At 44.5% G+C, this 27,591-nt stretch overlaps 1 protein-coding gene across 5 annotated transcripts; it reads left to right on the forward strand.

Annotated features, from left to right (window-relative positions):
- Positions 1–2,573: 2,573 nt before the first annotated feature.
- Positions 2,574–27,168, forward strand: ZNF605 (zinc finger protein 605). 5 transcript variants are annotated; one of them, XM_081544498.1, is made up of 8 exons: positions 2,574–2,825; positions 5,823–5,855; positions 7,467–7,541; positions 7,643–7,764; positions 9,647–9,811; positions 18,034–18,154; positions 18,392–18,484; positions 22,139–27,168. In XM_081544498.1, the coding sequence occupies exons 5-8, from the start codon at positions 9,797–9,799 to the stop codon at positions 23,932–23,934; spliced, it is 2,025 nt and encodes a 674-aa protein (XP_081400624.1). In that variant the 5' UTR covers positions 2,574–2,825; positions 5,823–5,855; positions 7,467–7,541; positions 7,643–7,764; positions 9,647–9,796; the 3' UTR covers positions 23,935–27,168. The 5 variants fall into 5 exon arrangements, with proteins under 5 accessions (XP_081400624.1, XP_081400623.1, XP_081400626.1 ...); XM_081544499.1 differs by having other exon boundaries at positions 2,821–2,906; XM_081544497.1 differs by lacking the exon at positions 7,467–7,541.
- Positions 27,169–27,591: the final 423 nt, after the last annotated feature.

Here is a 27,591-nt window from a genome sequence, read left to right on the forward strand (position 1 = left end):
ATGTATATGACTTAAGACAATCTGTACATAGTAAAAGTATACATTGAATGGAAAGCTACTTAGCAGATTCATTGCAATGCTTTTCACAAGAGAAGTGATAATAGGAGGAAAGAGACTAAAGGCTTAGAGAACAGCAACTGAATATAGTGCTTTAATTTTGCTTTGTTTTTTATTTTTTTGATTAAAGAAGGATTTGAATCAAATATTACTAAATAAGAACACTTGATCTTTTCACTATTTATGATATAATTCTCTATATTTTGTGTATTTTAAAAATATTCTCAATTTAAGAAAATAATATTGGTGAATGTTTTCTGATTTCTAGTGGTAATATTTGTTGTAATGTTATCCATTTGTGAAACATTTATTTTTACATGTTGAGGTGGTACTCTCTCAACATTTCTGTGTTTTTTTAAGTGGACATTCTGGTTTGAATTTATTTAATGATTTTTCAGTGTTTAATGAGATTATGATGCATGTTTTCCCCTTTAAGCTACTGATATTGTGAACAGTCCTGCCAGGACTTCCACTTACTTATGATATGTATGTATTTTTATTTTTACCGTTTTTAAAGTCTTTATTGAATTTGTTATAATATTGCTTCTGGCTTATTGTTCATTACTTTTATGTTTCTTGCTTTTTAAAATTAATTAATTTATTTTAATTGGAGGCTAATTACTTTACAATATTGTAGTGGTTTTTGCCATACATTGACATGAATCAGCCAGAGGTGTACATGTGTTCCCCATCCTGAACCCCCCTCCCACCTCTCTCCCTATCCCATCCCTCAGGGTCATCCCAGTGCACCAGCCCTGAGCACCCCATCTCATGCATCAAACCTGGATGGTGATCTGTTTCACATATGATACTATACATGTTTCAATGCTATTCTCTCAAATCATCCCACCCTCGCCTTCTCCTGCAGAGTCCAAAAGACTGTTCTTTACATGCTGTGTCTGATATATGTTTTTAAATGTATTTCTTGATTCTATTTGCTATTTTTCTCAGAATTGTCACATAAATACGTTGACTTAAGAGAAAGTACACAATGTGAGAGTTGTGAGTTAAGTTTTATTTTGGGGCAAAATGTGGACTGAAGCTTAGCAGACAGCACCTCAGATAACTCTGAGAAACTGTTCCAAAGAGGTGGAGGGTGGAGAGGTCAGTATACATGTGATTTTGGCGAAGGGAAAGTACATGCAATCAAGCATATATTTTTCCAGAAGGTTTCAGCAAGTCTCAAGAAGATTTCTGCTGTTTACGAGAAACAGTCATCACCATGAAGGATTTTAGTGCTAGTCTAGATAAGAGGACATACAAGAACTGGGCTTGTAAAATCAGCTCCTGAGAATATTTGCCTGAAGACCTGTTTTCAGGTCTTATATTTGCCTGTTCTCCCCTCCCCCTGCCACCCTCAAGCACAGAGTGCCTCCTTTCTGCTTTCCACCATGATTCCATGATTTAATCCTTATAGAGGTAGATGGCAAGTGCCCACAGCAAATGCCAACTTGTAGTTGACAAATATCATAACTGAGATTGCTTTAGAGATTTTTTTTAATCTTTGGTTATGTTATACCTATTTCACTATCTTTGTGTTGAGATTTCAGTCTAGATTTTTCTAGAAATTGGAAGATTGTATTCTTTGATAACATGGAAGATTCACCAATTAAAACATATGAACCTATAGCTAAAAACATTTTAACCAGCACTTTAGGTAAAAAAAAGGTATTATTTTCTTATGTTAATTACCTAACTATTCCTTTAAATCACTTACTTCATTAAATTTGAAATTTATTAACATAGCTCATAGATTACAAATAACTGAATAAAATATTATTTCAAAGTATTTTAATTTTTTCTTTATGGCTAATTTTGTCTTTTTCATTACCAGTTGATTTTGCTGTTTCTTCCTGGTTTTTGATAAAAATATCTAGTATGATTTTATATTTTAAAAGTCAGATTTATTGTTTAGCTTTTTCTACTTTAATTCCTCAGTTTCTGCTTTTATATTCTTTAATTTCCTTCTCTTTCCATAATTACATTTTATTTCTCCCCAAATCCCTCATTTCATTGCTTTTCTTTTTTTTCTTTTGTTAGTACTGTTGGACTGGATGTACTAAAACATACCTATATTACTACTTTGATTTTATAAATTACTTTGCTCTATGATCAAAACTGGGCTTCCCTGGTGCCTCGGTGGTAAAGAATCTGCCTGCAATGCAGGAGCCGACAGAGACAGGGGTTCAATCTCAGGGTTGGGAAGATCTCCTGGAGGAGGGCATGGCAACCCACTCCAGGATTCTTGCTTGGAGAATCCCATGGACAGAGGAGCCTGGTAGGCTAAAGACCATTGGGTCGCAAAGAGTCAGACACGACTGAAACGTCTTAACACACACGCATGATCAAAAATGAAAAGGATGGTGCGCAGATTAGAAGAGGGAAGCGCCCTCTGTATCCCACAGCGCAGACACAAAGCATTTTGCAACAGGAAACCTCATACCTGTCCTTCAGGAAGGCGCGCCGCAAGCCCCTCTGGGAAATGTAGTTCTAAAGAGAGTGGGACTCTGGGAAATGTAGTTCTGCGTGGACACTTCCGAGGCCCAGCCGCCTCCGCCTCGGCGCTGGGCTAGAGGGGTAAGGGTGTCGGGGGCTGGGGCGGGACTGCGGGTTGGTGGTGGCCTCTGCGTCCGACTGGGGCCTTGTGGTGACCCCGGCTCGGACCGGCTTGGGGCGACGCCGGCGTGTGTACGAACCAGCTCCAGAATCGGGTACGGGAGGAGGCTCGGAAGGACTGTCCTGCTGCGCAGGCGTCGATTCTGGTCCAGGTGCGGGGGTACATTGGGGATGAGGCTGTGGGGGAGGGGCATAGGGCGGCAGCGGGTGGGGGGCGCTGCGGGGGACGCGGGGTAAGCCCAAGCGGGTGGCAGAGCAGCGCGGAGGCGGGAGGGGGCGGGAGGGGGCTGGAGGGAGCGGGATGGGGGGCAACGTTTGGAGGACTGGGGTCTGTAGGGCTGGGTGTAGGTGGCGGTGGTGTGGGAGTCTGGAGAGAGATTTGGGGGTCCGGGCGAGGCCTCCGGTGGTGGTGGGCAATGAAGAGACTGTGAAGGAGACCGTGAAGCTGATTAATTTGGGGGTCACTTGAGGGTTGAGATATTGGAATATCTGTGGAAATAAATAATTTGGGGTTAGGGAGGGGTGAATTGTTGTGAAACCAATGGAGGGAAAGATTTTTTGGGGGAGGGGCAGTGTTTATCTTTGGGGGGTGGCGACAGCAGGCGCTGGGAGAGAGAGGTCACCCTCCGGAGTGAATGAAGGGCTGCATGGGGTCATTGTGCACTGGGGAAGTGAATTGAGGGTTTGTAGGAATAGTTACAGAGAAGGCAGTGGCACCCCATTCCAGTACTCTTGCCTGGGAAACCCCATGGACAGAGGAGCCTGGTAGGCTGCAGTCCATGGGGTCGCTATGAGTCGGACAGGACTGAGCGACTTCACTTTCACTTTTCCTCTCATGCATTGGAGAAGGAAATGGCAACCCACTCCAGTGTTCTTGCCTGGAGAACCCCAGGGACGGGGGAGCCTGGTGGGCTGCCGTCTATGGGGTCGCACAGAGTCGGACACGACTGAAGCGCCTTAGCAGCAGCAGCGGGAATAGTTAGGGCTCTAGTGATACATGATTTGGGTGCCTTGGATTGGGGACTGGACCCACAGGGATGAATGATAAGGCCCTTGAGGGGAGTCTGTTTGGGCAGCGTTTAGAGGGCTCCGAGTGGTTGAACTGAGGATTTCATTGACAGGCCTGTTGGTTGCTGCAGTGTTAGACTTTGTTCCCTGTGCTCCTGGAAAACAGGAAGGTTAAGAAGTGTCCCCCTCTCCAGGGTTCAAGGAAACATCTTCTTGCAAAGAACCCTGTTCCCCAGACAGGACTCCCTTGTTTTCCTGTGACAAGGCCACAGATAAATATGATACCAACTCCTCTCATCCTTTACCTCATAAATGATGAGCTGAACTGTTTGTCCTCACCCATCAAAGCACTTATTAACCAAACTTTGGTTCAGCTTCTCTTCTTCTTGCCGTTTCCTGAACTTTGGTACACTGCAGCTTGAGCAGCCTTACAGCCCCCACCCCTCCCACACCCCCACCGAGAAATGGCCAGCCTCTGGTGAAATGTCCTGTCATCTGCCATCTGGTCACTCTGCCCTTTGATCCAGCTTCCTGACACCTTGCCCAGATGCTTCTACCTCTTAAGGCCACAGCATTCCTTCTCCCTACTTCAACATCCTTCACCACCCGTGATAATAAATTCTTGGAGTGAAATATTTCTTTGCCAAGTCTGCATTTTTTAAAAGATTCACTTATTTATTTTGGCTGTGCTGGGTCTTCGTTGCTGCATGCAGGCTTTCTCTAGTTGTGGCGAGTGGGAGCTGCCCTTCAGTTGTGGTGCTCAGGCTTTTCCTTGTGGCTTGTCTTGTTGTGGATCCTGGGCTTTAGAGCACATGCTTCATTAGTTGCAGTGTGTGGGCTTAGGTGCCCTAAGGCATGTGGGATCTTCCCCGATCAGGGATTGAGCTGGTGTCCCCTAAATTGCAAGGCAGACTCTTAACCACTGGACCCCCAGGGAAGCCCTGCATTTGTTTTGGCCTGACAGTTTAGTGGTAGCTTTTTCAGTGGAGGGGAGTGACTGGGGTGGCCTGGGCAGGTGAGTGGTCTGTGTCCGTGTTAGGGGATCAGGTGACCGAGACTTCAGGTTGGAGACTGTGTATCAGTGTTGGGGGTCTGCGCTTAAGTTGATGGGTGGCCTGTTGGGGGTTATGAGTGAATGGACAATGGGGGTGGTATTTGGCATCGTTGGAGGGGCTGGGGGTGTTGGTGTTTGTGTGGTGCTGGAGGCCCTTGCAGAGTGATGAGCTGTGGGGCATCAGCAAGTGGTGAGTGAGCACAGGGTGGACTAGACAGTGGATATCAGGGAGGTGAGTGGCTGGCAGCCCTATGTGATGAGGGGCTGGGTACCACTGAGGGGTTAGTGGTGGGGTCTAGTTTAGGTGGTAGGTGGTGATGGGAGATAGTAAGCCGGCAGGGGACTCTGTGCAAGCACTGATGGGGCACCTGTGAAGGTGAGTGGGTGGGTACCCATAGAAGGGAGTGATGGGAGGTCTGCAGGTGTCCTTTGGGACTCAGCATGTGAGATTCCAGTGACAGTTTCTAGTCAACGAGTAGACTGGAGATTGTTCAGTGGGGTTTGGAGGAGCCAGTGATGGGGTTTCTTGGCGGCATTGAGAAACCTGTGGGAATCGGAGGTAAGGGGCTCTGGGGTGGTAGTCATCTAAGGGGTCTGTTGAGATACCTGTGGCTATGCGCAATAGCCATAGTGAGCCAGAGTGAGGGAGAGCCTGCTGTGACCAGGAGTAAAGGGTTCTGTACTGTCTGATTGGGGATCGAGCTGTGGCGAGAGACTTTGGGATTCATTGATTCACATACTTCTGTGGATTGGTTTTGTCACTGGTGGTTGGTGATTGGGAACTTTGCTAGAAGAGTGTTGGGGACCCACAGTGTGTGTAATTGATGGCCCAGACACCCTGGAGGGATGGTGGACACGTGGGGGTCAGTGGTTGTGTGTTCAGTTATTGGGGCTGGGGAATTCTCAGATGGTCAGTTAGTGTGATTGAGATGGTCTTTGGAACCCATGTTTGAGGGGCTGTGGGTGTTGGTGATTGCAGGGCCTGTGAGTGTGGTGTTTTGGGGTTTGGATGAATCACGTGTGGGCTCAGGCAAGACTCTCAGGTTGTGACTTCTGTTCAATAACTATGTTGTCTTTTTTTCTTTAGCCCCTCTCATCCAGCACGTGCGTGGCCTTATTGGTGAGTGATGGCTCCTTTTACTTGAATGTTACCTTGTTTAAGAATTCTCAGTGACCCCATTGGCTCTGAATCCTCCCACTTGTGTCTGATGCACCTTCATGGGTGTGGTTGGCCTATGGCCTTCCAAAGGGGGGATCCACCTCCCCAGGGCTCAGCTAAGAGTCATCTCCAAGGAGTATCCTCCATCCACCCACTTGTCTGTCACATTTGAAGTTTCTTCTGAGCACTCTGACAGTCAGAAATTATTTTGATGTCTGTTTCCCACCTGAGAGGGCAGGGATCGTCTGTCTTATTTCGTGGTCTCTCCCATATGTCCAGAGCAGGGCCCAGTAGTAAGAGACCTTTAACAAATTGTTGCTTTCCTGGGCCGTAAATGAGACTGTGAGTGTGTGTGTATCCACTGGTGTGTGTGTGTGTGTGTGTGTGTGTGTGAGAGTGTGAGCATGAGTGTGTGTGAGAGAGAGATCTGATGTGGCTGTGAGAGCAGAGTGCAGGAGTATGTTGGATCCTGGGGGAGAAACAGAGTGACTGTTTTGGGTGTTAGTACAGTCAGCACATCCCCTTTTCCAGAGAAGCTGCAGGAGGTCTCCTGTGCATCAACCCAAAAGGGGTCCAGATGAGATAGATGCTTCCAGGGCAGGTGGGCCTGCATCTCAAGGACCCCAGGTTTGGAAAGCATTGACTCTGGAGTCTCCTCCCTCGGCCTCCTAGACCACTGGGACCTGCCCTTGCCCGGGAGCCCCAGGGAGCTCCCTGCATGTCTCAGGAGGAGGTGCTTTTCCCTTGGGTGTCACTCTCTGCTCTCCCAGGGTGTTTATCTTGAGAGACCTGTTCTCAAGCACCACGCTTTTCACACTGGACTGAGGAGAGTCCAGTCTCATTGGTTGATCTTTGTGTCCACTGCACCCACACATGGGCAGAACCCATGGGATTATTCTCCCTTCCCACCAGTAGGAGTTCTTCCTTCCCTGGACGCCCTTGCTCTGCCCTCTACGACCGTTTCAGTCAAAATTCAAAATCCAGTCTGTCTTTCCAGCCTGGCTGGTTCTTGACTCACTGCAGGTCCTCTCTGCACCTGGTCCACACTGGGACCTGACCTCCCTCCCTGGCCTGGGTGTTCTCTTTATTCTCTCAAGGCCCTCGATCGACGATGCTGGGAGCTGGTCTGTGGTCTGGCTGGCATTGAGCAGTGTTCCTGGGTTTCCTTTCTCTTTCCCTTGCCGACTGAGCAGTTTGGGGCTTCTGAGCAGGTGGTGATGAAAGCAGACTTCCTTTGTCTGATTCCAGCCCTCAGCCCAACCCTGAGGGTGGCAGGAAGGGCCTCGAAGGGGCCAGTGTTCTCTGCACTCTTGTTAGTGGCCCTGGAGCAAAACCTGGCAGTGTGCTGACACCCAGGCATAACTTTCTGCCCTCATTTGTGGAGGACGAGTCCACACATCTCTCTCTGTTCAACTGGGATGCTTAGGATGCCTCCTTCCCCTCCCTGCCATTCTTAATAGAACAACAGGCTCCTACTCTGGATCTCCTGTAGGAATTACGTTCTCTTCTTGCTCAGTTTACTTTCTGGAAAAGTGTCCATTGATTGTCCATCACGTCCGGTCTTCCTTGCAGCCTGTCAGCCTGTGGGGACCAAGCCAGGAGCATGAACAGCTCAAGGGGCGCCCAGCAGTCGCTCCCAGACCACAGGTTTGGACCACAGCACTGGACAGATCTCGGTTGGGAGGTGGAGTTTGTCCCTCATGTCCCCAGGTTTACCAGGAACTGTGTTTTTGGACACTTCCTTTCAGGTGTACCCTCATGAAGGAAATCACATCCCTGTGTGACCCCACCCCCGTGGTGTCCTTGGCTCTGATCCGGTGTCTGGCTGATGTCAGTGACCTGGCTTATGAGCGATGGAGAAATTGAAAGTGTAAGTATTTGTGTGCAGGAAGATGTAGTGTTATTTGTGATCATGCTGATCTTAACTGTTGGTCCATTTGTTCCGATAATTCTGCCTAAGGTGATCTCTGTTATACAGTTTGTGATCTTTTAAAAAGTTTTTAAAGTAGCGGTTGTATTTATTTATGTGGTTATTTGACTCTTTGTGGTTATAGTTTAATAAACCAATCCAGAAAACTTCTCCACAAAAATAGAAGAGAAAGAATAGTTTTATTATTGAATAAAAATTCAACCAGAATGTGATGCCCACTTTACACAATCTGCTAAAAATATTGGAAGAGACGGGAAGAGATGATGTTCTTTTCTGTAGCCAGGCAGGTACAACCTGCTAGACAGACCTGCAACACAGTCTCAAGGGATCATTTGTCACACAGAGTTCATCCTAAACTTACCTGGTAGTTGGAGTGGCTACTGTATTAGCTACTTGCCTTCACCCAAAGGAAAAATACTCTTCTCATGTCTTTATGATGGGAGGTAATTTTCCAGCTTGGAACTGGGTGCCACAGTCAGGCCAGTCAGGCTGCTGTCTTCCCAGAGACCAGGAGACAGGGATGTGTCTTCCTGGATGATTTCAGAGACACCTCCCAGGTCCATAAGAAAGACATTGTTGAGTTGTTAAACTTAGTTTTAGAAAATATTTATGTGTATCCCAAAGGGGCAGAGAAAGATTTTGTAATTACACATTTTCTACAGTAAATGCTCTTGAAATAGGGATCTGAGGGGTCTTTTTCTTTTTGTTTGCCGTCACAGGCTCTGAGCTGGATCCCCCTAAAGGTGTTATCTGTCTGCTCTCTTGCTCCAGTAATTGCATTTGAGAAGGGCTGAGATCAGGCCTTGGAAGCAGAGGGGAGGGAAGGGGCCCCAGGGCCAGGAGGGTGGACCTCAGAACCACTGGATAGTCCCATCTCACTCCCTCTGCAAGCAGCTCTTCTGAGCAGGGATCAGAGACCTTAGCAAGAAGCAGGCTGTGGAGCAGTTTCTCTGGGGTACATGGGAAGGTGGGAGATGCAAATGTGCCTGAAGGCAGCTGGGAGCCTTGCCCGTTCTGTGATGCCTAAACTCAGCAGGAATTTTGATCCATCTCCTGTCACCCCTTGGAAGCCCATGGCCTGGGCTGTCGTGCTGGTTTCTTAGGGAGGAGCAGGCAGTATTTGCCCCAACGTGAGGTGAGAAAGAAAGGATGGTAAAGGTTCCTTTAGGCCTCTCCTTGTGGCGTCTACTCTGGCTTATAACCCTGTGGATCAGCTGCAAACCCACACCTAAGTGTCAGCCTTCCCGAGGCCTGTCTCCCTTGGGGTCTCACCCCTTCTTTTGGCCGTTCCTTTTAGTTCCTCTGATCTATGCTTTCCTTTGGCTCCAAGACTGATTTTGGAGTAGAGGGCCAGCACCTCAGGCTGCTTCTCCATCTTGATCTAAAAGCCCTTTCCTGTCCTCTGTCCTGCCTGGAAGTGAGTTGCATTTTATTCTGTAGCACCTGTGCCAGGCATTTCGTTTAAGTGCTCCTGGGAAAAGATGCTTCAGGGTCAGTGAGCCAGGACTGTCTTTCCCGACTTTGTCGCTGCCCCTGCAGAGTGGTTTGAGGTGTTAGGCTCCCCTGGGGTCTTTGGTTGAACCAACAAGGCAGGTGGCTCCCGTCAGGCATTCCCAGGTGGGAGCTGGGCTGCAGTGCACGACGTGTGCTGCAGGCCTGGCCTGGCTGTGGTTGGCTCGACTGACATGTGCCAGTAGCTCACTCTCCATCTTGTTCCTTAGCACTAGCAAACAGCCCGTCTGAGTTCCCAGTTATAAGAACCAAGATTGAGGTCCCCAAATGAGTGACATCATTTCAAATAAGATTCCCATTGCACCTCTAGGCCATGGGTCTCAGGAACAAGAAGACTTGTGTGAGATAAGAAAGAAGAGGCCTCAGGACTTGAGGTGCATTCCCATCTTGGACCAGAGGTTCAGAGCATCAGGACAGAGAGAAGTCACAGAGAGAGCAGATTTCCCAGGACTAGGGGAAGATGATCAAGTCACAGGTAAGTTGTTTGTCCTCCAGTCGTTTTATCTGTGGGTGTGATGAGGCTTCCGGGCATTTCTACAACCAGTAGGAAAGGTTTAAATACGTTTAAATTACAGCCAGAGAAAACGTAAACCTGGAAAGGAAGATGGTCAAAAGAAACACAAGGTGAAAAAAAAAAAAAAAGAAACACAAGGTGGACCATAGAATCATACAAAAGTCTTGAAGTTGGGACACGGACATGTGAGAAGTAAGGCCCTGCACTGTTGGAATTGAGCCACAAGCTTCCTTAGGTGTCCCCAGAAGCTGCCAAAGAAAGAGAAACAGAAATAGCTGCGTGGTTTCCTCTGTCAGAAAGCAGACCATTATTGACTTAGCAGAAGCAAACATTTCCTGATGATTACATGTAAAGAAAACACTTGGATAACTGTTTATGTAGATGGCGTGGTGAAAGACGTCCTGGAATGGGTGAACTTATTTCCAAGGGCTATTCCTTGCGGGGATCCTCAGTGTAGGTGGAGAACGTGGGAGCGGGCAGCAGGCCTGGGCACACACCCTACTTGTGTTCTGCTTTTAGGGAAGAAAACCTGAATCATCTTGCAGAATTGGTTGTTACAAAACCTTCAAATGGCCTCCATAAATATTCTCTCAGTTGGAATTTCGATACATTTTTTTTTTTTAATTATTTATTTATTTATTTATTTTTGGCTGTGTTGGGTCTTCATTGCTGCACAGGCTTTTCTCTAGTTGCAGAGAGTGGGGGCTACTCTCTAGTTGTGATGCACAGGTCTCTCATTGCAGTAGCTTCTCTTGTTGAGGAGAAGTAGAGTGGCTACTGTATTAGCTATTTGCCTCCACCCAAAGAAAAAATACACTTCTCATATCTTTATGATGGGAGGTAATTTTCCAGCTTGGAACCGGGTGCGCCAGTCAGGCCAGTCAGGCTGCTGTTCTCCCAGAGACCAGGAGACAGGGATGTGTCTTCCTGGATGATTTCAGAGACACCTCCCAGGTATATAAGAAAGACATTCTTGAGTTGTTAAACTTAGTTTTAGAAAGGATTTGGTTGTTAACAAAAAAAAGATCTGGGGCGTGCGGGCTTCAGTAGTTGCGGCACATGGACTCAGTAGTTGTGGCTCCCAGGCTCTAGAGCACAGGCTCAATAGTTGGGGCATATGGGCTTAGCTGCTCCGCAGCATGTGGGATTTTCCCGGATCAGGGATCAAACCGATGTCTCTTGCATTGGCAGGTGGATTTTTTACCACTGAGCCACCAGGGAAGCCCTCAATACATTTTAGCTAGGAGTTTTTTGGCTTCTGTTGGCAAAAGCTGGACAGGAAGATGTCTGCTCTTAGCTCCTTTTCCTGACTTTTTAATCTGTGTATAGGTGATTTACAGTGTTGTGTTTCTTCTGTACGCCAAAGTGAATCAGTTACACATTTATATATATGTGTGTGTTTGTGTATGTATGTGTGCTAAGTCGCTTCAGTCGTTTCTGACTCTTTGTGACCCTGTGGACTATTGCTTGCCAGTGTCCTTTGTCCATGGGATTCTCCAGGCAAGAATACTGGAGTGGGTTGCCATGCCCTCCTCCAGGGGATCTTCCTGACGCAGGGATCGAAACTGTGTCTCTTACATCTCCTGCACTGGCAGGCAGATACTTTACCACCAGCACCACCTGGGAAGTGCATGTGCATGCACGCACACACACACACACATATTTTTCATATTCTTTTCCATTATGGTTTATCATAGGATATTGACTATAGTTCCTGTGCTATTCAGTAAAGTCTTGTGGTTTATCTATCCTGTATATACATATGTACATATGTATATATGTAATAGCTTGCATCTGATAACCCCAAACTCTCAATTCATCCCTCCCCACCCCCTCTTCCTGACTTTGTTGACTCAAGACACAGGACTGCAGTGTCCCTTCAAAGCGATTTCTATCCAGCTAGCTAACCTCCATGCTCTTTTCCTCGCTCCCTTTCTTTCTTTTAAAAATTCTGTTGTTTAAACCACTGTAGGCTTTTCCCTGTTCCCGCTGTGTTCTGAGTCAGGAGTTCAACAGAGCTGAGAAGGCTGAGCTGCTGATAACCGCAGCACCAGGGTGATGGTGCCAAAGCCTCTAATCACTGTGATGGTACAGGCGAGAACTGGATGCCGAGGAAGGTGCCAACTTCCTGTTACCTTTTCCTGAGGAGTGAAGGGTGCCTTGGTCATGCGTGGGTAGCTCAGCACGGTTGTGGAGGTGTCTTTCCCTCACTGCCCGGGAAACTGTGAACAAAAGGTTCTGGCAGGTTTATGGACTTGGGGGTTAGAAGGAGGGGAAGAGGAGGTGGGAGTGGAAAGTACAGGATACTGGGTCAGAGTAGGGACAGTGTCTGCAGGTTCCCTGCCCCCCCCATCCCACTCTGCCCCGCCACCACAAGGAGATTTTAGCAAGGTACCCGAGAAAGGCCTGTGCCAAAGGCTCCAGGTAGAGACATAGGATGCCTCTCACCCCTCGAGTCTGTGAGGAGAGCACAGGTTGTGCTTCAGGTCTGGGGGTGGAGGTGGGGGCAGCATCACCCAGGAGGCCTGGGGATAACCCCTTGTGACCTGTGGTGAGACCTGAGGATTCACATGTAGGTTTTTAACCAGGAGCCAGACTCCTCAGTTCCACTGCTTGATTTTTCAGGACCTGAGTGAGAAACAGGCTCCCCCATCGTGGACCTGAATAGGTCAGACTTGGAGGGACTGAGACAGGAACCAGGGAATTAACCTGGGGCAGCAGCAGACAGGGCCCTGAGGAAGACCCTGGAGCAGGGTGATCGGGACTGCCTCCCAGGTGGTCTCAGCTGTTTCTGAATCAGGAAGGCTTGTCTCAGTCCATCAGGAGGCTTCTTGAGTTGCTTTGTGAGTCTTTTGTGGTCTCGCACAGGACAGCGGTTCACTTAGCACAGACCTGGAAGCAGGTGGAAGCTGGCTGGAATGCCTGCCTGCTGGGGCTGAGACAGTGGCTTTCCCATGGCTGGGGGTACACACCAGGAGTGTAGTCCCAGAGTCCCCAGGCAGGATACATTTTCATCAGGCAGTGAGGTTAAACAGGGCCTTTCTGTGGGCCTCCCAGGACATCAGCCTGGTCTGAATAATTTAGTTGAGTCCTTGGTTTGTGAGGGACTGCCTGGGGTGCTTAGTTCCAGACTGTTTGTCCAGGACCTCCCACCTCATGGGGTGCCAACAGTGTCCAGGCTGTGGTGTCTGGGAAGTGCAGGGGCCAAGGCCACCCTGTGCTGCTGGCCAGCAGCCCCATCAGGACAGGAAGGCCAGGAAAGTGTCAGTCTGCATCCAGACAGAGCAACACAGGAGTCGTTTCTTTTGTTTCTTGTTTTGTTTTTTTCCCCAGGAGGAAGGGAAAGCTCTAGGAGCAAGTCTGAAAAACAAAGATCATTAATATCCTTCTCCCTCCACTGTGCCTCTCCTGGTGCTGGGCTTTATTTTCTTTTTTCTGTTATCATTAGTGTGTTCCATTTGATAATCAAAACTTTAAAAGAAATCATCTTCTGTTTTTATCCAGACTCTGTCTGGAAAGACCCTTTGTCCCTACACAGAGGGGCAGATATTTTTATGTAATTTAACTGGAGCGATCATGTTTAAGAATTGGTTAGCAGAAACTCCTGAGATTTTAAAAGAGTTAAAAATGGTTTTACATGGGCACTTCCCTGGCAGTCCAGGGGTTAAGACTTCATGCTCCCAATGTAGGGGGCACAGGTTTGATGCCTGGTCAGGGAACTACTAAGATCCCACATACTGCACAGCATGGCATAAATTTTTTAAATAATGTTAAATTTAAAAAAAATTAAATAAAATGGCTTTACATGATCTCCCACTTGTTGAGTCTTCAGGACGGAGCCTGAGGTATCAGTGACTGTGAAAGGAGGACTGTGATTGCAGACAGCCTTTCCAGGCATCCGGCACAGTGAGAAGGGCCCTCATGGGAGCTGCTGCACTGGGTCCCAGGCTGCCCTTCTGAGCTCTGTGCTCCAGACTGGGGTTCCCTTGACTTTTCCCATCAGCCCCTTAAGTCTCTCCTTAAACTGTTTATTAAGACACTCACTGAACCCCGCAGCAAATCTGGGGCTACGATCAGATGCAGTGAACTTGAAACCCAAAAAGGAAGTAAATGTGGTAAGGTGGAGCCTGAGAGTGTGACTTGCATTCGGGGAGCCCACGAGAATGGCCAGATCAGACCCCAAGAAAGTGTCAGGGTCCAGTGAAACCCTCTGGATGGCATGAGAAGCCCAGAGAGATCCACCTGTTGAGTACATCCTGGCACAGGAACCTGTCCTGGGCAGTGTTTTCTACCTTGTCCAGCATCTGGAAGGCAGGACAGCTTTCCTCAATGTTTCAGCCCCTTCTGACAACATGGCAGCACATGCATGTGGGCCCAGCCTGGGACAGTGTCAGTCTCCACAGCATCCTGTCCTGGATCCAGAAGGGGTTGAGCATGTCTCTTGCTTCGGACGGAGGCAGTTCCAGACTCTTTTTGGTGAACATCCACACAGCTGCCATCAGACTTGTTAGGAACAGAACTTGGTTCCGTCCAAATGTGTCACCCCCATGGGGGGCTTGTTTCATATGAGTTTGAAGCTTGCTGTGGGGTCAACTGTAGCTCATGAGGCGAGAGATTCAACGTCCTCAACATGCCTCTGTGTTCCAACCCTGACCGTGGCAGTCTCCACAGTCTCCATCACAGCTGAGGGTGGAGGCCAGCAGGGGCACACAGACACTACATCAGTGCCAGTTGCACACTCAGTAACAGGGCCCAGGATAGTTGTCTTTGGGGCTGGTGGCACCCTTAAGGTTGGGTGTCGGGTTTGGGGTGGGAGGGCAACTTTTGCCCTATGACCTGTCAGGTAGAGCCTTTGTAATTGCTTGTGTTTAAGCCTGAAAAATTCTGAGCCAGAGTTCTTATATGAGTTTTAAAACATGTAGAAATTTTCATAGTCAGGACTCAGAATAGTTCTCTCTCTCCCAAAAGACTCCTGGGTGTCACCTTCCTGCATCCCTAACCTCTGGCAATAACTGATCTGTTCTCTGTCTCCATAGTCTTGCCTTTGCCAGGATGTTAGATAATGTAACCATGAGTGTATAACCTTTCATACTGACTTTTTTGCTCATTCTTCAGTAGTTTGTCCCTTTTCCAAAAGATGCAAACTCCCTGATGGATTTCAGTGAAGAGTGCTTTTAGCTGTGTTGGGTCTTCATTGCTGCAAGGCTTTTCTCTAGTTGTAGAAAGTGGGGGCTACTCTCTAGTTGCAGTGCAAAGACTTCTCATTGTGGTGGCTTCTCTTGTTGCAGAGCACAGGCTCTGTAGTTGTGGTGCACGGACTTAATTGCTCCTTGGCATATGGGATCTTCCTGGATCAGAGATCGAACCTGTGTCTCATGCATTAGCAGGCAGATTCCTTACCACTGAGCCACCAGGGAAGCCTCAGTTTGTCCCCTTTCATTGCTCAATGGCTTCACACAGTAGGTCCCATGTGTGGAGACACTGGTTTCCTTCTCTCTTCGCTGGTGCAGGACGTCCTGGTTGCCTCCAGGTCTTAATAGGCTGTTGTTCATCTGCATATAGGTTTGAACATAAGTTTTTGGGTGATCGTTAGTTTTCAGTTTGTGTAAGTACCTACGAATGGTCTTGCTGGGTTATGCAGTAGGTCTATGTTCAGCTTTATGAGAAGCTAGGAAAGTGTCCAGAGTCCCCGCCCTGTGTTCCCACAGCATGAACGGGAGTTGCTGTAGCTCTGCGTCCTCACTGTCATTTGTCATTTCTGTTCTGTTACTTTTTCATTTTAGCCATTCTAATAGGGATGTAGTAGCAACTCAGTATTGTTTTAATTTGCATTTCCTTATTGACAGATGATATTGAACATTTTTTCATATATTTTCCATCTTACATCTTTTTTGGTGAAGCATGTGGTGAGATCTTTTGCCCATTTTTTAAATGATGTTATAGTTTTAGTGTTGTTAAGTCCTGTTAACATGCTTTCTCAGATAAGTGATTTGCAACTATTTTCACCTAGTGTGTGCCTTGTCTTTCCTTTCTCTTAACTGGTGCCTTTCATAGAGAAAAAAAAATACTAATTTTGAAACAGTTCAGTTTTATTAATTGTTTCTTAAATGGACTGTGTGTATTCAGTGTTGTATCTAAAAACTCATTGCCAAATCCAGTCACCCAGGTTGTCTCTTGTTTTCTCCTAGAAATTTCATTGTTTTGTGTTTCACATTTAGGTCTGTGTTCCTTTTTAAAAAAATCTATTTATTTGTTTTGGGCTATTCTGGGTCTTTGTTGCTGTGCAGGCTTTTTTCTGATTGTGGTGAGTTGGGGCTACTCTGTAGTTATGGTGCACGGGCCTCTCTTCTCTTATTACTGAGCACAAGCCCTAGGGCTTGTAGGCTTCAGCAGTCTCAGCACGTGGGCTCAGTAGTTTCGGCTCCTGGGATCTAGAGTACAAGCTTTATATTTGTGGCACACAGGCTTAGCTGCCCCATGGCATGTGGAATCTTCCTGGATCAGGGATTGAACCTGTGTCTCCTGCATTGGCAGGCAGATTCTTTATCACTGAGCCACCAGGGAAGCCCTGTGATTCTTTTTCAGTTGATTTTTTGGTAAGGTGTAGTGTGTATCAAGGTTTGTAGTTTTGCTTGTGGGTATCCAGTTACATTAGCTCATGTGCTGAAAACTCCCTGCTCTGGGGAATTGTATGTGCACCTCTCAAAAGCCAGGGAGCTTGCCTGCGGGGGTCTGCTTCTGGGCTTTCCATTCTTTTCTGGTCACCTACATCTGTAACCTCTCAGTGATACCACCTTGTTATCGTGTGCATTTATAGGAAGTCTTGAAACCAGGTAACGTGAGTCCTGCAATGTTGCTGTTCTGTTTCCAAATTGTTCTGGATATTCTGGTTCCTTTGCCTTTTATCCCCATACCCTGAATGTACTTGTACCATGGCCTCTGTAATGCCTTATTGCCTCTGGCCAGAAAAGACTGAAAAGTATAGGAGAATATGATGTTTTTCTACTCATCTTTATATTTCTAGCACCTGTCATAGTTCCAGGCCCCTTAATTGCTGGAAAAAAACATGCGTTCTAAAGGATAGCTAGTTCCTACTTTGGACCAGAATTGCTCAAAGGGAGGAGAGTGTTCTAGAAAGATAGATGTGGTTTTGGTTCTGACAGTGACTGAGAACCATTCCTGTCACTTAGCAGGTAGTGACCTGGCACACTGTGAAGGCCTTGCACTGCATGAGGCAGACGTGCTCAGCTAAGTGGTTTAGTCGCTTAGTCTTGTCCAACTCTTTGTGACCCCATGGACGTAGCCCACCAGGCTCCTCTGTCCACTGGAGTGGGTTGCCATTTCCTTCTCCAGGTAATCTTCTCAACCCAGGGATTGAACCCACATCTCCTGTGTCTCCTGCACTGCAGGCAGATTCTTTACCCCCTGAGCTCTTGGGGAAGCCCTTGCTTATCTAAGAATTGTTCCCAAATCCCAGTGGCACCTTCTTTGAGAAACACTGCTTGTTTAAAGACAGCCTATTCCAACTTCTTATCCTATGGATAGATGGGTGGATAAGTTTATGAATTCATAATGATGAATATTTTAATAACTTTTTTCTCTCAAAGTATAATAATGCAAGATTAGGGTATCATTTTACTGTGTAGAGAAAATTATCCCAAACCTCAGTGGCTGAATTTTAAACATTTATCTCAGTTTCTGTGAGTTAGGCATCTGCCAGTGGCTCACCCATTTGGTTCTAGTGGAGAATCTCACACGACCCTGTCTTCAAAATGTTGAGAAGGGCCGTGGTATGAAGGTGACACCCTCCAAGCTCAATCACATGGGTGTTGGCAGACCTCTGGTCTTTGCCATGTAGGCTTGTCCACAGAGCTGCCTCACCACATGGCCCCTGGATTTCCCCAAAGAGAGCAGGACAGGGTTCCCAAGATAGAAGTCACGTTCTCTTATAACCTGGTCTTGGAAGGGAGATCCCTTACCTCTACCCTATTCCATTCATTGGAAGTGAGTTGATAAATCCAGCCCATATTCAGGCCATGGAGTAGTGAGGATTAAACAAAAGCACAATTCCAGGAGCTGGAGATAATGGGTCCAGCTTTCAGGCCACCTGTTGCTGTAGAAAAGAAAGCCTACATTCAGCAACGAGAATGACTTCAGATTTAACAGGGATTATGCTTTTTTAGATATCGTTTGAAGATGTGGCTGTGAATTTCACACTGGAGGAATGGCAGCTGCTTAATCCTACTCAGAAGACCTTGTACAGAGATGTGATGTTGGAGAACTATAGCAATCTAGTTTTATTGGGTAAGAACATTCTTATGTAGTAGAGTGCGTACCCGGTAACTGGATATGCATATATCTCTAAGATATTACTGACTTTGGGTTTAAGTTTCAGATGTCAAAGAGTCTTTGATTTTGACACCCAAGTGAAAGGTTTTTATTTGCTTACTTTGTTTTATAGCCTCTGAGGTGAAATAGTCTTTGTATTTAAGAGTCCCCTCAGCCCAAGCGATTGGGACTCTCTGTGTTTCCAATTGACAGGTTATCAAGTTATCAAACCTGAGACGATCTTCAAGCTGGAGCAAGAAAAGCCATGGTTATTATATGAAGAAATCCTAAGTCAAAACTTCTCAGGTGAGAAATAATCAGCTTAGTGGCAGACAGTGAAAATTAAATCTCAGGTTTTTGATGATAGGTTGGTACTTTTGAAATGTTATTTGTAAAACTCTGGTTAAAGCTTCTCCATCTTTGGAGTTGACTCAGGACTCTGTGTCCTGGTTTCCATATCAGGATGTGTCCACTTTGGTAGAGCTGATGATGAAATGTGCCTCTAGTGGCATAGTCATGCAGGACCTTGCATTCTTGATCAGACCCTTCTTTGAGTTTCCCCCATTGACTTTTTCTTCTCTCCTGCCCCGGTCCCATCTGCAGAGGTAGGCTTCTTTTCTCCTCTTTAAGAATTCATAATTTTTCCCTGTTTTAGGTGATGCTGTTACCTTTGAATTTCCTTTATTATTTTTCTTTTCTCTCCCTAATTTATCAAATTTCTGTTTCAAACCCACATAGAGTAGACGGTGAGTCCATGGACAGAAGATAGAAATCTAATGTCTAAGAGAGAACTTCAGGGTCAGCGTCCAGGGCATCTTTCTGGTGCCTTTGATGTTTAGCTTCTAAAGCTTCTTGTTTATCCCTTCAAATAGTCTGTGGGGGTTTAAGACTTGCTGTGTGATATTTTACCTCCATTTGAGTTGAGGACCCTCAACAGTATGGCAACATCTTATCTGTGCAGTTTTTTCCTGTGCCCAGAGGTCACAGTTAACTCCAGTTGAAGTAATTATTTCCTTGTGTCTTTCACATACGTTTCTCTGAATGTGGGCTTTTGTGCACACTTTTTCAATTAGACACCCTCCCCCTCTTTAAGCTCTATTTTTTTTTTTTTACTTCCGCAGTGTTTCTTGACTCCCAGCCTTTTCTGAAATCTCTACCTACTGAGCAGTATTGTAGGAATCTGGGCCTGATCACACATTATCTATAATTTCTTAACTAATTAGGTCTTGAGGTTTTTTTCCCTACATAGAAAGATGGTAACTAACTTATTATTCTCTGTTCTCTATGACATTTATGCTGTGTTACTAAATATTTCATTAATTGGTTGTTGTGAGGCCAAGTAAAGCAGGATCTTTCTTATTTATCAAATAATTTCTTTAGTACAAAGGTTTTCATCTAACTAAGTGTTTCAGCTTATTTGGGAAAATACTTCAAATTACAGATGTCTGGGCACCATTCACATGGATGATTAGGACTGGATATGTGTAGCTTGGAAAAGCTGTCAAGATAGACTTTATGTTCCTCTGTTAATTTAGAACCTATTTTGTGAAATGAGAGGAGTTGAGATAAAGTATGAGTCATGAAATAACATTGCAGGACTAGGGAATTTTAATTTAGAAGAAAATACAAAATAATTCATTGTTTGAACATGATGCATTTGTGTCAAAATGCAAAGTTAATTATCAGGATTAACTATATAGAAAGGAATTGCATTAGATGTTTAATGATAAGTGAATAGGGTTGTATTGAGGGCTTGTTATGTGCTATGTAGTGGGAGTACATCAGTGAAAAACTCAAACCTGTTCCCTACCTTCATTACATTCCAGTGGGAGAGACAGAAGTAAGGTGATTACCTATCTGATAAGTGCTATGAAGAGAATAAACAGGTGTTTATTAGTGTGCCCTTAAAATGATATGAAACAGGCATACTGGAAGCTGGGCAGGAAGAGGCTTTTGGGGTCAGTGGGGCAGGGAGGAGCCCAGTGTTGTGAGAGGAAGTTGAGGGCTGGAAGGAGCCAGGCATACAGGGGTGTGAATGTTGTGTTAAAAGCCCAGATTTATCAAAGGTTTTTAAGCAAGAAGTTTAAGCAAAAGGTCAGAGTACATTTTCTAAAGATTGCTGTGTGGAGACTAGAATTGGGAGGGCATGAGCCTGGAAGTGGGAATATCAACTGAAAAATAGGATGAAATGAAGGCTGAATGGATCAGAGTGTAATGGAAACAGAGACGTGGGGTAACAGACCTGTACCCCTACCAAGGGTGATACTAGTAAAACATGGTCTGTGTGTTTGCCAAAGTGCCAAGATTTTTTAAAAATTTCTTTAATATATTTTTGGTACAGTTTAACCTCAGTATCGGAGAAGGCAATGGCACCCCACTCCAGTACTCTTGCCTGGAAAATCCCATGGACGGAGGAGCCTGGTAGGCTACAGTCCATGGGGTCGCTGAGAGTCAGACACGACTGAGCGACTTCACTTTCACTTTTCCCTTTCATGCACTGGAGAAGGAAATGGCAACCCACTCCAGTATTCTTGCCTGGAGAATCCCAGGGATGGCGGAGCTTGGTGGGCTGCCGTCTATGGGGTCGCACAGAGTCGGACATGACTGAGGCGACTTAGCAGCAGCAGCAGCAGCAACCTCAGTATGGTTTTATATCATTTAACTTACTAATTTGGATATATATCTTAATCTTATTCCTTGATTTGATTTGAATTAAAATTTATTTTTCTTTACTCTTACATTTCATGAAACAATTTTTTATAAACTGTTCAAGAGTATCTCACACTTATATGTCTCTGAGACATATAAGTGTCTCACACTTACATGAGATGCTTATATAAGTGGTATCTAACTTCTCTCTCTAGTCTTTAAAATGCCCATGAACAGTGTTATCATCTTGTACTCACTGAAGCTCAAAACGTTGAATCTTTTTTTTCTGCTCTATATCCACAGCTCTAGTTAGCTCTTCCTCTGAAATTCTGATATATCTGAGAGTTGTTAGATAAGGCTTTTTCCCTCCCCAGATAAATTATCCTACAAAAAAAGGAGTGATTGCTTTATATTTGAGGTCTTAACATACTTTTTTCATCTTGGGAGTATTATCTCACAATTCCTAGTAAAGAATATCATAAAGTAAACAAGCTTAAAAGATCATTAAGGGAGATCACAGATAACTGTACTTACAGAGTAAAAAAGAAAGCTGTCCTAATGTTATGCAAAGCATACTTGTGATTTCGAGTAATTTACATCATATACAGATTCAGTATATAGATGATGATTCAATTAAAGTATCAGAAACCTTAATAAAGGTGTTGATGCTGAGCTCTGGAGAACTCTTAGATAATTCCAAAAAAGTAGTTCTCATGATGGTGAAATTACAGATATCAGTGATTTGGGTGATGATCTTGAACGAGGATGCTTTTTGAATGTACTGATAGTACAGAAAACTAACATATCTCACCTTTCAGACATGGAAGTTGATATCCTGTGTTTGCTGTCATTGTATTCAGTGTTTCTTCCTGTGTGACATTCAGCACTGTGTACTAATCTTGCTCTTCTCTATACTGTGATACTCAGTCTTCTCTCATGGGAGTACCTACTTGCCATTTTCTGATTTCTGCTAATAATGTCTGGGCATATAGAAGATAATCAGTAGGTTATTGTGGAATGAGTACAGTGTTTGATTAGAAATTGCTTGTCTTTTTTATCTCATCATGATCACCTGAATATATTTCATCTTTCCTTATTTTAAAGTTTGTGTTTATAAACATTTGTAATTTCAAAATCTGTTTTCATTTCTATTAAAAAGTTCAATGCCTAATAAGTAGACATTGTATTTGGGAGAATTTTTTTGTTTGTTTGTTTATGGACTGGGCTCTTAGGCTCCATTTCTGAAGATTTGTTCAATAAGCTTAATGATTAGGGAAATTTACACAGTATGGTTCATTTTTTCCTTTTTAGAAAAAGTCTGGCTAGATAATAATCTCAAAATGTGGCACCAGGATAATCAAGACAAGCTTAAAAGTTTGGAGAGAGGCCATGAATATGACATCTTTGAGAGAATGTTTCATTTAGGCATTAACTTTGATCATTTAGGAATGAGATCCCAAAAATGTGGCACAGGTGAAAAAAGTCTGAAATATCCTTTTGATTTTCTTATTCCAAAAAGTAACTGTGAAAGAAAGAAATGTGATGATCTTAATAGGAAATTATTATTTTGTATTAAACCTGCCAGAACTTATCGTGGAATAAAATCCTCTGATGGCAATACATGTAGAAAAGTCAGCAGTAAAGAGCCAGGACTCATTATGAGCCATATACCACACACAGGAGTCTGTTTGTGCATGGAATGTGGCAAGGTTTTTAATAAAAAGTCACAGCTCATTATACATCAAAGAACTCATACAGGAGAGAAGCCTTATGAATGTCGGGACTGTGGGAAGGCTTTTTCCCAGAAATCATTGCTCACTATTCATCAAAGGACTCATTCAGGAGAAAAACCATATGGGTGTGGGGAATGTCAGAAAGCTTTCAGTAGGAAGTCACTGCTCATTTTACATCAGAGAACTCACACAGGAGAGAAGCCCTATGGCTGCGGTGACTGTGGGAAAGCCTTCAGCAGAAAGTCACAGCTTAAAAGACATCAGATAACCCATACGATAGAGAAGCCCTATGGCTGCAGTGACTGTGGGAAAGTCTTCTCCCAGAAATTAAAGCTCATTACACATCAGAGGACACACACAGGAGAGAAGCCCTACAGATGTAGTGATTGTGGCAAAGCCTTCTTTTGGAAGTCACAGCTTATTACTCATCAGAGGGTTCATACAGGGAAGAAGCCATATGCATGTAGTGAGTGTAAAAAAGCTTTCAGCAGGAACTCACTCCTCATTAGGCATCAGAGGATCCATACAGGAGAGAAACCCTATGAATGCAGTGAATGTGGTGAAGCCTTCATCAGAAAACCACAACTTGTTAAACATCAAATGACTCATACAGGCGAGAAGAACTATCAGTGCAGTAATTGTGAGGAAGCCTTCTTTAAGAAGTCAGAACTAATTAAACATCAAAAAGTTCATTTAGGAGAAAAACCCTATGGATGTGTTGAATGTGGAAAAACCTTCTTTGGAAAGTCACAGCTCCTGACACATCAAAGGACTCACACTGGAGAGAAACCTTACGAATGTAGTGCCTGTGGGAAAGCCTTCACCCAGAAGTCCAGCCTGGTATCCCATCAGAGGACACATACAGGGGAGAAACCTTATGAATGCAGTGAATGTGGGAAAACCTTCAGTGAGAAGTCAAGTCTCATTCACCATCAGAGAACCCATACTGGAGAAAAACCCTTCGAATGTGGTGAGTGTAGGAAAGCTTTTGCCTGGAAGCCACAGCTTCTTAGGCATCAGAGAATTCATACAGGGGAGAAACCCTATGAATGCAGTGAATGTGGAAAGGCATTTGTTCAGAAAGTACAGCTCATTAAACATCAGAGAAATCATACAGGAGAGAAGACCTATGGATGCAATGCCTGTGCAAAAGCTTTCTTTGAGAAGGCACAGCTCATTATACATCAGAGAATTCATACAGGAGAGAGACCCTATAAATGTGAGGAATGTGGGAAGTCTTTCACTAGGAAGTCACACCTTATGAGGCATCAGAGGATCCATACAGGGGATAAGTACTATGGATGCAGTGAATGTGGGACTGTCTTCCACAGGAAGGCGCAGCTCGTGATTCATCAGAGAAGTCATGTGCTGTAGACATGGGGTGAGTGTGGGGAGTGTGGGGAGTCTGCCATCAGATGTCAGGCCCCTGACACTCCAAGGACATGTATGGGAGAGAAACTCGGTCACTGCAGTGACTGTCTCACCACATAGAATTTAAAAAGAGAACCTTTTTTTGTTGTTGTTAAGTAGACAATATAGGAAAGTCTTCTCCCAGGAAACACAACTTGTGATATATTGATGGCTCCTCAGTGTGGAAGTCTTATCAGTATTGTGATAAGACCCTTCAGTCAAAAGTGCCAGGCTATTAAATTTTAGAAGACCTAAACAGGAGAAAAACTCAATTGTTGTAACAAGTGAGTGAAAATTTCATTGGGAACTTGTAGCTCAGAGTACACTAGAGAATACACACCCAAAGGAAGTAACTGAGTATTATGTATTAGAGGTCTCATGCAGAGGAGTACTTCTAGTACTTTGAAGAATTTGATAAGCATGATCCCTGTTGAAATAATTCTTTAAGGAGGTTATGTTTACTGTGTATAAATTATTGTAAGAAAATAGGCATTTTAAAGTGGTAGCTGTGTTTGAAGTGTGAAGACTCCTGCTTTCTACTAGAGTGGTATAATAAGAACCACATAAACTCTCCTGCTTTAAACAGCTAGAAACTACCATTTATGAAATAGTGGTTTTTAGACATATGTCAAGTGCAGGTTTATGATCCCTGGCAGGAGGTGGACAAAGTGAGGACAGCCCCACAACTGACCAGCCTACTCCCTGAGGCCATTGTCAAGGCTGCAGGTCAGGGAGTTGAGTGAACATCGTTTTGCTGAACTGAAGAGGGTTTCTGAGTTGGCATTTGAGGAGCCTTGGTAGCTAGAATTTGCAGGTGAAGGGTGCTAGGTAAGAAGGAGCTTCCCAGAGAGGGGGCTGCATAAGTCCTCAGTGAGTCCCTCTTGAGTGTTTGGCTTTAGTCCTTATTTGCATGTGTGTGGAAGAAAACTGAGACTCTGAGAGCAGCTGGGAAGCAGGGAGCTGAACAAGCCCTGGAGCTTAGCACAGGCTGGGACAGTTTGTGCTCCCACCAGCCACTTGAAGGCAGCTTTTTGCACAGGGGCATCAAGGGGAGTTCCCAGAACAGGATTGTCTTGGGGAGGGTGGAGAGTCACTTCACCTAGATTAAAAGCTACTCTGGACCCGCAGTGTCTGACATCCAGAAACTTACCTGACACAGGAACATATGACTTGTAACTACAAGAAAAATCAGTCAATAGAAAGAGGAAAGACTGAATTGATGGGAATTAGTAGACAAGTATGTTCAAACAGCTATTGTAAGTATAAAGTAGAAGAAAACATGAATTTGATGAAACCCGAAGTGTAAGATACACTTTTAAAAGCTCAAATGGAACTTCTCAGGTTGAAAACAACTCTGAAAAATAAAAAAACCCAAATGGAATTAAGAACATATTAGACATAGAAGAAGGAAGGAAATCAATGAATTTGAAGAGTAAGAATGAAAATTATCAAATGATATACACAGAGGAAAACACTGTGGGGGGAAAAAGAGGACAGGAAATTAGTTAAAGTGGTGTAATATACATGTAATGGAAGGTCTAGAGGAGAGAAGTGAGAGGGGGCAGAAAAGGGATTTGAATAAGTGATGGCTGAAAAATAGCCACATATGATGAAAAGTGTGAATGCACATATTCAAGAAGTTCAAAGAACCCAACACAGAAGAAACATAAAGATGCCAATGGACATCACAGTCAGTTGATGAAAACTGGAGTTAAAGAGAATTGTTGGGAATTCACTGGTGGCCCAGTGGCTGGAAGTCTGCCTTCCAATTCAGGGAGTGAAGGTTCGATCCCTTGTCGGGAAACTGAGATCCCCCATGATGTGTGGCGTAGTCAAAAAAAATTTTTTTTAATTGAATAATTGTAAAATGCCTGGAGGAAAAAGGACAAGACACACCCACAGAGCAAAGAATAACAATATACTTCTGGTCAGAAACTATGCAAACGATAGGACAGCAGAGTGACACTGGGTTAAATTACAAAAGAAAATAAAGAACCTCCCCTGCCCCACAGCCTGGAGTTCAATTGCCTGTCAAAAACATCTTTCAAAAATGAAAGCAAAAAGGACTTCAAAAAAGCAAAATCAGATAGAGTTCCTGCCTTCAGGAAACATTGAAGGAAGTTTGGGGACAGCAGGAGAACAGTCTGGAAATGAAAGGTTCTGGAAATGGTGAATGCATGGGTGAATATGAAAGATTTTTTTCTTTATTTTAAAATCCTTTAAAAAGGTAATGAACTGCTTAAAACCAAAGTAATGACAGCATACTTTGGGTTACTACTTAGAAGTAAAGTGCTACAGTAGTACTTAAGTATGAATCTATAAAGATAGTTGAAGAGACTTGTGTTGTCTGAGTCAGAGATGTGGGATGACTTGTATCTATAGCAGCTACATGATGAAAAGTGTCTGTGTTATGGATCTGTACATGTGCTCATGTTCTGAGTGTTCTCCGTGTCCACATCATTTTCCTCCTTTCTCCTGCACTGCCCAGAGGGAGTGCACTGCTTCCTAGGATTTCTGCTCAGGTTTGGACAGGCGAGGTGTGTGTCACCCCTGCCTCTCTCCTGCTGGCACACACCTGGGGGTGTCTGTCCATGTGGCTGAAGCTCCCATGTTCACCACAGACCCTCCCCCTGCTCATCAGACATAAGGGTGTTAACTGCTTCTGGGGGCTTCACCATACCTGGTTGATTTTCTTAATTCTGGACACAATTCTGTAAATAGTCTGTTTATTAAATATTCTTGAGTTAATAATTTTGAGTAACGTTTGTTACAAATGATGAACGTTTGACCAAATTTTGAGTATCAGTTACTGGTCCATGGGGCATAGGCTGACATCTGTTGAGATTTCTCACACTCAAGATCAGTATTTTCTCTTTGTGTTTTAATAATTCAGTAAAAATTATAAATTCTTTGTGTGTTTTGTTTTGTTTTGCTGCAAACATAAATGACTCTGGAGATTGTTACCATCTGCTCCATATGCCCGTGGTCTTGCAGCGATAGACTGAAACATCATGAGGTCTTTGTGCTACCTCTGGGTTGGTTGACCTTACAGGAAAGCATTATTATTTTTGTTAAATATGTATGGACAAGAAAAAGGTAACCCATTACTGAGTGAAGAAAGAAAAGAATGATGTACTGTACTTCCCTGTACTCTCATTTTACAAATTTGTGCTGTGCAATTAAAATACTCTTATTCCATATTTGGCTTTTTTTTTATTATGTATAATCCACAGTCTGTCATCTGTACACACGATTTCCCATTTCAGGATTCAGAATCACCCTCAGAGAACCTCTTCAAAGGCTCCATACTAGATTCCATCACAGACACCATGCCAAATTGAAAATCAACTTTTCTAAGATTAAAACAGAGGTTCTTCAGGTATAGATTCATGTGTGTGTGTGTGTGTGTGTGTGTGTGTGTGTGTGCACGCGCGCACGCGCGTGCATGCGCACACTCAGATGTGTCTGACTCTTTGTGACCCCATGGACTGTAGCCTCCCCAGGTTCCTCTATCTATGGGATTTCCTAGGTAAGAAAACTGGAGTGGGTTGCTATTTTCTTTTCCAGGGGATCTTACCAACCCAGGGATTGAACCGGCATCTCCTGCATAGGCAGATGGAT

This window comes from Giraffa tippelskirchi, chromosome 11 (assembly GCF_054371585.1).
Source record: "Giraffa tippelskirchi isolate mGirTip1 chromosome 11, T2T-mGirTip1v1.2.pri, whole genome shotgun sequence".
Taxonomy (NCBI): domain Eukaryota; kingdom Metazoa; phylum Chordata; class Mammalia; order Artiodactyla; family Giraffidae; genus Giraffa; species Giraffa tippelskirchi.